The 11,289-nt window shown below is 36.8% G+C and overlaps 1 protein-coding gene across 1 annotated transcript; it reads left to right on the top strand.

Moving 5' to 3' along the window:
* The first annotated feature begins 1,574 nt into the window (after positions 1-1,574).
* Positions 1,575-10,814, top strand: LOC110789099 (gamma-secretase subunit APH1-like). The gene is made up of 6 exons (XM_021993752.2): positions 1,575-1,774; positions 5,106-5,261; positions 7,048-7,133; positions 8,471-8,596; positions 9,379-9,506; positions 10,270-10,814. The coding sequence occupies exons 1-6, from the start codon at positions 1,662-1,664 to the stop codon at positions 10,411-10,413; spliced, it is 753 nt and encodes a 250-aa protein (XP_021849444.1). The 5' UTR covers positions 1,575-1,661; the 3' UTR covers positions 10,414-10,814.
* Positions 10,815-11,289: the final 475 nt, after the last annotated feature.

Genomic DNA, 11,289 nt, shown 5'->3' with positions numbered 1-11,289 from the left:
GTCTTATGTTTTGGAAAGCAAATATCACAATTGTGGCAGGAAAGAATTCAAGTCACAAATGAATCTATTCAATCAATAGGCATGGGGGACATAACATGCATTAGAGATCTTGCAAAGATTCCCAATCTGGGATTAACAACAATATGGAGATTAACGAAGAGAAAGATTATTAAACCACACATACTCAAATCCCTTGCATCCAGGCATTTCAAAAGAGTGCAAGATGACAAGGATGAGGTCAGTACTTAGAATGAAAATGGATTAATCTATACCACATGATCAACATATTACAACATGTATGACTTCATTCACATTTGATGAGAAATGGTTCTATCTAACACAGAAAAATCAAAGGTTTTATCTTGCAAACAATGAACCCTTTTCCACACAGAAGTGCAAAGTCAAGAACTAAAATACCAAAGTTCATGTTCATGGCAGCAGTAGCAAGGCCAAGGTGGGATGAAGATGTGCAGTGTGAATTTGATGGCAAACAAGGTATATTTTTCCATTCACAGATGCATTACCAACAAAGAGAACATCAAAAAACAGAGTGAAAAGGACAATTGAGACTAAACCAGTGAAGTTAGCCAATCAAATAGCAACAAGGGCCATGCTAATCAACAAGTTAATCTCAAAAATCAAAGGCAAGTGCCCACCTCATGAAGGGGAAAATGTGATCTACATAATTCAAGACAATGTAAGGGCACACATATTGCAATATAATTTTGAATGGGAACAACAATACCAACAAGATGGGTTTACTTTTGTATTGACTCAACAACCAACAAATAGTCCAGATTACAACATCTTGGACTTGGAGTTTTTCAGGTCAAACGATCACTAATGCACAAGAAAATGCCCAAAACAGTGGAAGACTTAAGTGGAGCAGTTACTGATGCTTTTAATGAACTGCATCCAAAGACATTGTCTAATGTGTGGATGCCACTATAATATGTTGGGAATGAAGGCAATCTGCCAGAGCAAGTTAAGGCACCAAGGTGGGCAGTCAATGAATGCATACAACTGTAGGATGAATGGAAAGCAAATCAATGAAGCAAAGAGAAATAGATATAGTTACTCTTTGGTTAGAATAATTATTCTTACCAAAATGACTATTATTATTATTATTATTATTATTATTATTATTATTATTATTATTTTTCATAGTTACTATTCTGAAGATACAGTTACTTTACAGAACATATAGTTTCTATAATATACTCTTTTATATAATTATTCTTATTTTTATAATAATTGTGTTACGGTTAAAATTACTTTTCTATAGATATAGTTACTCTTTGGATAAAATAATAATTATTATCGAAATGACTATATTATTATTATTATTATTATTATTTTTTCATAGTTACTATTCTGAAAATATAATTACTTTACATAACCTATAGTTTCTATAATATAAGATATCGACTACCCAATTTACATTAATTTACAAAAACACCCTGATCCACTCTAATTATAGCGTGTACCGAGTCCATGCAAGCGGGATTGAAGCCAATTAGCCAAAGACATGGAGTTAAGAATTGGAGAGTTGGAGAAGTCAATTAAACCAACTATTTTTTGTTGACTGTACATTCTCCCCAAAGCATCACCTTCTTCATCTGGGGGGATAGAGAGAGAAAGTAAGAAAGAGAAAGAAGGAGATGACGGTAGCAGCAGGCATTGGGTACGCATTAATAGCATTAGGCCCTTCATTATCACTCTTCATCTCTGTCATCGCCAAAAAACCCTTCTTGATCCTCACTGTTCTCTCCAGGTAAATTTTCACCATTTTTGGTACTTTTGGGCACTTTTCTTTTACACTGCATTTGAGCTCATATTATACGAAATTGAATCCAGAAAATGAATTTGGTAGTTGTCAATTTTATTGGGTATTTTTCAGATTCTTAATTACCCCTAATTTTGTTATTATTGATTGTAATGTCAATTGTATGTGTTATATAGAGGGTTTTCCAATAGAAGAGACTATTCTGTCTTCTTGGTTGTTGTGGTTCCTTAGTTTTCTGTTGCATTGTTGCATTTTTCATCCAGAAGGGTTGTGATTTGTTTGGGTGAAGTTCTTCTTTGTACTGGGTTGTGGTGGTTAGTATTTTACCCCATTTCGGTAGGCCTTAGGGTTTATGTGCTATTTTTCCATGTCTATGAAGTCGATAGTCTATACAGGGAGAAGTGATCTCAATTAGTATAAATTCAAAAAAAACGAAATAAAAAAGCTCAATCTGGCAAACTACCTGAAATATCCTTTTGGGATGAAATGCAATGACTTTGAGACAGTAAGAGTGTAAGAACGAGATGCGAGTACGATGAAACTTATGCTCGATTCTTGACTGCTTGCTGTGAGGTTTTTTTTACCGGATTAAATGGCTAGAGAGGATTTTGTTTGTTCTAGAACGGATCTTATAAGTTATAGCCTTAGCTATTTCTTATGTACACATGACGGAGGATGTATAATTTGTTTGGCTACTGTCTTTTTCGTTGTTATGTTAAGGGCTTTCTTATTTTCCATGTCCTGTTTCGTATTTCTAATTCTTCAAACTTATCATCTACTATTTGTTGGCTAGAGCTAGGATATTACGAACAATCCTAATCTGTTGTAATTGTTCATTGAACTTGATTAAACAGACATTGAGCATGGTCTTGAAATAGTCCTTAGTTTCCCTGCACATTAAGTCACATTGTCCTGTTCAACATAAATTTCAATTAAAACGATTTCACCAAACTTCTGTCTTACTACCAGTTGCTATATTGATTTTCTTCCTACTCACTCAAATATGTTGGGGTATGCTAGGTAATTCAATCATGATCCACTACTCCATACTTCTTTAGGAAAGCAATTTTTTTGTGGATGTCAGGGCATCTAAAAAACAATATATCTAACTATTCTTTCTGCATTTCCTCGAAAGAAAAACAAAAAAGAAATCTACTAATGAATATCCTTAAGGTATTTTGTACTGGAAGTGTGGACCATATGATTTGGATACTTTGTTTTGCCCAATTGACCTCATGTTTAAAAAATTAAAACAAAATATTTTTGCAGCTTTCAATTATTTTACTTCTTCTGTCGCTTATTTTTTTAAAAGCGGGTTTGGCTCGGATATTAAGACTAGCAATAAAGTAGAATAAAATAATTGGATGTCGATAGTGAGAGAGAAAATATAGGAAGTGTTACGGTGGAGAGAGAAGAGTTGAACCCATCTTGATGGTGTTGTTTTTGACACGACCCAAAAAAAAAGCATGAAGAGTATTTTGGGACTACAGGAAAGGAAAAATGGAAGGAGTAAGATGTAAGGGATGAGAGCACATTTATCCAACTTGTGTTAAAAGATGGGTTTTTTTCTTCTAATGTGGTGTTCTGTAAAGATAGTTTGCTTCACTGGTTGAATTTTTCTCCATTATAAAGATTTAATACCAATTCACGATCCCTAGAGGTTTTGTCTTGGTACAACTGAGAGATATCCGGCTGCCTGAGAATTATGGTTTGTTTATGACCTGAATAAAGGATTAAGTCATTGAGCTCTTCATTTCCTTTGGGCATAATATCTTTAGCTAAGTGATAAAATTTGATAGTTGGAACAGAAGCATTCAGTCTTTGGAGCATCTTTTTCGGGGGATAAGGATAACAGGAACTCAAACTTATGTGAAAGAAATTTGCTGACTGAGAAATTTTGTGTAGCCTGCCTAAGGCATTATCTGAGGTATTGAATAACCAACTTAGATCCACTTCTGAGTAACCTTTGATGTGAATAGCCGCCTTAGATTCACTTCTTAGTATACTGAAGAGTGAAGATACACATGGACTTTCCGTTCTTATTGCTTAATGCCATTACTCCAATGTTACTCCAATACCATTCCAGAGGTATTGTATAGCCACCTTATTGCTTATCATGTCATCTGTTCAATGTTTATAAAGAGGTTTCTATGGTGGAATATGTGGGGGAGGGTCAGATACATTGCATCATTACCTGTGCAGCGAAGATGTTCTTTTGGCCTTAACCCTACAATTGTAAATAGGTTTTTGCATTAAAGACCCTTAGGCAATCAACTGACTTATTACTTAATAATAGAAAACATTTAGCGACACATTTGCATTATACCATCGTAATCATTTCCTTTCTTTAAAAAGTCATCTGTGATTCTTTGTCCACTTGACTTGATCTTGAGACGTTTTCTCGCTGTACACAATTATTAGCAATTTCAACTTCATTTTGAAAGCTGCAGAGAACTATCCAAACTAACTGAATCTTTCCATATCTGCGAACTGACCCAAAAAAGTAGTTTTTTTCTTCTTCTAATCCTTGTATTTTATCATGGAAAAACTGAAGTCCTTATAGTCAGGATTTCTGACTATTGCTTAGCAACTTTGTACTGCAACTGGAAAATGGGAATTGCTTTATAGAAGTAGTCTAAAAGTTGGTGGATTGAACACTTAGGATTTTAACTAATGCTTGACATAATGTAGGTAGACCCATTTGATGCAACTTTGAGACATTAGCTTTAGTTCTGGACATGCGTTATCTAGATCTTGCTCTATGATGTAGCATAGTGAGAGTTTCTTTCAAGAAGCACTTTGCTAAAGAGTTTCTCTGAAGTAACTTGGACGAGGACTGATCATTTCCATTTTACAACAGCCATAGCCAAGCTACAGGCGTTGGTTTATTTTTAAATCTGGGGATACTCTGTTCTCTTTCTTGAAAACTGAAGTTACTCTAAGCTTTTAAGGAGTTAGATGGGAATTTTGATGCTCTGACCCTATGCAAATGATTCAAGGTAGAGGCCAATCTTATTACCTGATCAGTTTGATTTTGTCATAATTGTACGTGGTAGAGATTGACTCTAGGAGATGCCATGATGGTGAGCTGTATGAAAGAACCTTTCATATTTACCCTTAGGGTCTGAATTCGCTTTTTAGTCCTTGTCTTGCAGTATTACAATCTCCATTGTCCAGACTAGAAGGTTGTTAGGTTATTTTTTGAGTTCTTGTAAGTAGCTGCGTCGTAGTAGTATTTGGGTTCTGAATCTGATAGGGAAGTGAAGATGCCCTCAGTGGCATCAGTTTTTGTCTCACTTGTCGTTTATTTGAATTGCAGTACACTACTATGGCTGGTGAGTTTGATTATACTTTCAGGGCTTTGGAGGGGTTTCCTTCCTTTCAAGTCTACATCATGGTGGCCGTACGGAATTCTTGTCTTTACATCTGTTTGCTTTCAGGAAGGGCTTCGGATTCTTCTGTGGAAAGCTTACCTGTATGTAACTAAGTTGCCTCTAGTTTTAAATTTCCCTGCTAATGGCTACTTTGTTTTTTTAATTTGTTTTTCATTTTTATTATTATGCACTTACTCTGCCCATGTCACTTGTACATTCTTAGGTATCATGACTATCATCACTGTTTCTAAATTTGTTGAGTTATTTATCTCTTTTGCAAGGGTGAGCACCTATACAACATAGTTTCTGTAATCCTTTGATAGCTCTGAAACTTTTGGCCCATCTTCCAATTCTTCATCAATCACAATATTTTTCTATAAGAAAAGTACGTAACAGAAGAAATGAGAAATCCACATAAAAGAATTGAAGGACATAATTGTACTTGAGTAAATGTTTTGCGTTATGAGGTGACAGAAGGATATATTCGGCAATAATGGTAGTGCATTAGTTGCCTTTGGAGTAAGTCATAAATATGTTTTGCAGTTTGGTCGGAACTCAGCAATTTCTATACCTTAGCACAAGCCTTACTGTGAATGTGTAGTCCAATGACACACTAGTTGTACAGAATTAGATGAAAGTATGCTGTAAATTGGAATGAGAGTTTCCTGGTTGCAGTTAGTGTATAAAAAGGCGCGAAAAAGGCGCGCCTAGGCTCTAAGGCGCAAGGCGTTTGGAGCCATCGCCTTTTATTGTCTGGGCGAGGCGATTTTGATGAGGCGCACCTAAGGCGCACCTCCTGAGGAAAACACCATTTTTTTTTACTTTTTATTAGGGCGCCTCACTTCAATGAGGCGCGCCTAAGGCGCTGGGAACTCTAAATCGCCTTGGTGCGCCTTGAGCCTTTTTATACATTGGTTGCAGTGTGTTTGACGCCCTACAAGGGGTAGCTGCTAGTTTTGATGCAGGGATTTGTCTGTCTTATGATGATTTTGTTGCTGGCAGAAGTAATAATCATTGGTCATTTTCTTTCTTCCTGCAATGTATATGATTTGTGTGAATTTCAAAGAGAATGTTTATTCACGCTGTGTCGCTGTCCACTATTTCTCCCCTATAATAAGTAACTATTATCTTTCGAGACTTAAGTCGGTCTCTCTCTCCCTCTCCAAGGATGAGGGGGGGGGGGGGGGGATTTTAATATTTCTAAGATAATACAATATCGACGTCATTACCAATTTACCATATGGGCAAGCTATGTCAACCTCGATCAAAGTAGCTAAGATTAGGAACTTTTTTTCTTTATTTAATTGCAGCTTTGCTTTGTGCTGATATTCCATAACATGTTATATAGATGTCAACAAGAGTAAAAGTTACGTTCCAAGGGTGCCTCCTATGCACCAAGTATGTCTTTGCAATTACTCTTATTTTACCTCTAACAGAGTTTAGTGTGTAAACTGTAAAGAATCTAAAGACTATCATCAAATATTTGAGCCTTCCCTTTTTTTGGTTGGTGGGGGAAGATCTGATGAGAGTAATCGACAGTGGGGAGTTTGATGGACCCGAGAGCGCTATACCGATTTCGTTGTTATAATGATAATTGGATATCATGGGATGAACCAAATCATTTTGGCATGAAACTAGTGTTTTTGAATGCTTTCCGCTACTTAAAAATAGTATAATCACATGTGAAGGCTGTGGCATAGGATTGCAAATAAGCTTTTAGTCCAAACAGTTTTGGGTTACTGACTCTTACTGTGTGATGTACTTTGATTTTGTTTCCGTAAACACCTTTGTGAAATATATTTAAGGTAAAGTTATACCTGATACTTATTGTTGTCTTGAAAATTCTTACATATTATCACTCATCTTCTTCCCTGTAACCTTGCACAGGAGGTTGGAGGACATGTTGGATGCATTTGCTGATAGGCTTTCGAAACCTCGCTTGTTTCTGACAGATAAGATGCAAATTGCTCTAGGTAAGCAGGAAATTTTTGTTATATGGATAAATACCCATCAATGCATTTCTATGATAATCCAATATGAACTTTGGGCTTTGATCTCACAAAAATGTTGTATGGATTTTATTCTCTTATGATTTCTTGTATGTTGTCGGTCTCCGTGTTGTACGTGGTCCTTTTGCAGCTGGTTTTTCCTTGTTTTTGACCTCAGAGTTCACGTTATTAGTTGAAAGTCTTGAGACTCCTCTTCCCTCTTTCTGTTATTCTCTAGAACTGTGTACCTATCTATAGGCCGTCAAAATGCGACCCTATCCGAAAACCGACCCGAACACGACCCAAAAATTTTGGGTCTTGAACAAGAATTTGTGACCCGTAACCCATTTTATCCGAACTCGAGCAGCCCGAAAAGTAATGGGTCAAAATCCGACCAAAACCGTTTTTGACCCAACCGATTGAAAATCATTGTATTTATAGTAATAAATGAGATTATGAGGAATTTTAAGCATAATAAACACGCTGATGTTACTATTGTTGGGTGTAATATGATTTTAATTTGAATTATACGCCATTTAATGGTTGAATTTGACTAAATATAAACTTGTGTAGGAAAATTTGTTAATTTGTGCCCGTATTTTGTATATTTATTACCTAAATTAATGAAAATGTAATACGTGTTTTAAAATCTCTAAACCCGAACCTGAAAGTGATCGATCCGAATTAACCAGAACTCGAAAATAATTTTTTACAAACCGACCCGGCCGACCTGTTTGACAGGTCTACCTATCTACCTGTGAGAGGAGAGGGGGAATTTGTTGTGTTCTTGAACTTTAACTGTTGCAGACCTTGCCTTAGGAATCACTGGTTCTGTGAAGGGAATCTGACTTATGGCTGTCAGAATTGAGGAGACTGTCTTGGGGATGTTGAACAATAGAACCTAGATATTTCACCTGCTGAGTTTTGGAGAAGAAGCCAGTCTATTTCTGATGATCTCGGTTCGTATCTTCTCTGTGGACTCGTGGAGACTTAAGTGCATTCTATAATCCTGCTAAATTATGCTAATTGTCGACAACTGATGGTGGAAAAACTTATTCTCTGGTAGCCAGATAAATGTTTTGATTGATTTTATTTTGTGCCATTGGTGGTTTCTGGCTTTTGTTCCTTGAGATGCTAAAATAAGTGCATTATGGAGATACATCTTGCTGTTTCTATGTATAGACGTCAATTATTCCTTTCCCTCCTGGCAATGGTTCCTTTTTATATATAAATATGATGCAGTCGTCCTTTTTTTTTGTTGTTGAACAGACTATCCTCTCTAATCCGGTTCATCTGTTTTTTCTCAAATCAATTGCAAGCAGCTGGTGGCTTAGGTCATGGTGTGGCTCATGCTGTTTTTTTCTGCCTTAGCCTCTTGACACCTTCATTTGGACCAGCAACTTATTATGCTGATAGATGCACGTGGATGCCTTTCTTTCTTATTTCTGGTGAGTCGGAACTTAATAGATTTCCTTTCAGTTTGTAGATACACCTACTTATGCGTGGAACCTGCTGAAGGCTCTCTAATTATCTCTTTTTGGTGGTTTTGGAAACTGGAAATCACCTGGGGGGTCGGACTTTCCTGTGGATGACCTATAAGACAGTGGTTCTCTCAATATTTAGAAATTAGAAAATGCCTGCAGCTTTCCCCCCTGCCTAAAGAAAACAGAAAAAAGAAAAATTTATCCAACATTTTCAGGTTCGAAGGTTAAACTCACAGATTCAATAAAAAAATCTACTCGTACTTGTATTTTTTTAGTTTAATTTTACTTTGCTTGATGGTGGTAGGGCAGTGTAAAACTTTGAATACTTTGCTATTAGGAAATTCAAGCTCGGAAATACTACTTTTGTCTGTAATGCATCTAAAGAAAATTTTGGATGAAAATCATGATCGTTTTTCCCTGAAATCATATTTCAAGTACTTCTAATATTCTTTTATGACTGATACTTTTTGACTTGGAAAAATACCTTTCTATTCAGTCAAACATCAATATATCTCACCCTGCAACTCCTTATTTCATTCAAGTAAGGGTGTTTATTTGTGTGTCTGTACTGTTGGAATAGGGATAAGTAGCTAACTAGCTATGAGGTGTTAACTTCACATTTGTTTATTTACTTTGGCTATCATCTGAAACACCCATGTGTGTGGTTGGCAGGTTATTGCTTTGGTTGATATATACAATTCCTGATATTTTTCTAAAGGTGAAACTTTTTGCTTTGTACATGGCAGCAATTATTGCTCTAGCATTTGTTACAATTCATACCTTCTCAATGGTCATTGCCTTCAATGGATATGCTGAATCGAAGAGAGTTGATCAGTATTTTGTTCCCGTAGTTCATCTGATTGCCGGAATGCTGGTATACATGCATCCCTCTTCTAAACTTTCAGCATACACTTTTATTTATAGAGATATGACGAATAAAGTGTGCATTTTTCTGCATGACATCTACGTTATTATGCCAATCAGCAAAATATGATCATTTTTCTGTTTTTGAATTTTGAGATCTCCATTATGACTGTTCATTGTAAGCTCTATGCTATGCTAGTTGTTGAGGAGATTACTTGTTATGGGATCCAAAACGTTTGGTCATGGGTTCATCTAATCAGAACGAGTAGAGTTGACGGAGATTAGAGAGAAGGTAAAAGGAGGGGAGTATATTACCTTCATTATGAGGTAGGAATGATGGATATATCTCAGAGAAATCCACTCTCTAGGATACTTAAGAAAATTCATGTCAAAATTCAAATAAAATTAGTTTTTAATATATATACGAAGTATTTATCAAAGCGCCTTTGACTCGCTGAGATGTCTATACTTCTTTCAATTTGACTGAAGGTTTAGACTGTTGACTTTTTTTGGTGTGGGGGGGGGGGGGGGGGGGGGTGCTTGATGAAGAAAATTCCAAGTACATTTGATTGTATCTCAGACTCAGGTGGAGGCACCATTTGATCTTTGAAGTAATAACCATAGACACATATAGGTGCAACTTTCTATTGAGTGCTGTGAATCTGTGATTAATGTCTTCCTCAAAATTAGATTTTATCGTGTTTCAGTTTATTGTGTTTCATTGCAAATTATCTGTTGACATGAACAAAAAACTTGCTGTTTTTTTTTTGCAGACGCTCATTAATTTTGCTCCTGGAGGGTGCATGATTTCCATTCCCTTGCTATATTTTATGGCTGCATTGACACTGATTCATTGTGGGAAGATGGCGTGGCGAAGAATGGTTGATGAACAGCGTAGAGGGATTACTTTGCAGTAGCTGTACGTTGTCTTTCGTGCAAATTCATCTGGTATTACTTTGCCAGTCCCACAATGCTCCTTAATTAAACCATACTCTTCGAGTCCCACTACAGAATCTTCTTCCAATGAATTAGCGAATCTGTATCTTTATACATTGTTCCTCTATTGAGCAACTCGATCTCCAGTTGTTGGCGGGTTAAACGGTCAGATGTTTTAAGGTTCAGGTAGAAGGCTGCTAAATGGGTGCAGTTTATAATAGTAATTTACCTCAGGATGTATACTTTTAACAATTACAGTCAACATGTAAATTTCACAATTAGACGACTAATTTGGTAACATATGTTTCTTACTAATAATACCATGTAAATGTTGTTGTAAACTCCAAATCTTTTAACATGCTCCTATTTTTTGGTTCTCGTATGCAATTTCTTGCGGAGGACTAATTTAGTTACCTCAAGGCCTTCAACTAAAGATGGCCGTGGGTTGGGTCAGGCTTTGGCCGAGCCCACGGGTTGTGGCCCTAAACGGCCTGAGTCCACACCAACCCACTCTGTATGAAGCTGGGCTGGGCCGTGTCGGACCGAAAAGTTTGAAACAAGGCCCAGGTCCATGGGTTGTCGTGTTGGGCCTGGCCGTCGTGTCAAGCCTAGTTTTACTAAAATTAGCGTGCTTTGTCATGCTTTTTTTAAAAAATGTGACCCAAGCATGGCCCACGGCCCACGACTTCGTGCTCGTGCCGTGCTTTTTTCTTGCTCGTGCAGGGCCAGACTTTTTTCGTGCTAGGTGGGGCCGGGCCAGCCCATCCCACATCCATCTTTACTGGCCTCAACTGGTAACTAGGCATTCAGTAAATCTCAATTCGGATGTATAACATTTGGTAGTCCTACAAACCCAT

This window comes from Spinacia oleracea, chromosome 3 (assembly GCF_020520425.1).
Source record: "Spinacia oleracea cultivar Varoflay chromosome 3, BTI_SOV_V1, whole genome shotgun sequence".
In the NCBI taxonomy this organism is placed as follows: domain Eukaryota; kingdom Viridiplantae; phylum Streptophyta; class Magnoliopsida; order Caryophyllales; family Amaranthaceae; genus Spinacia; species Spinacia oleracea.
Note: the sequence above shows the minus strand (reverse complement) of the source record. Positions and strands in the feature narration are given on the sequence as shown.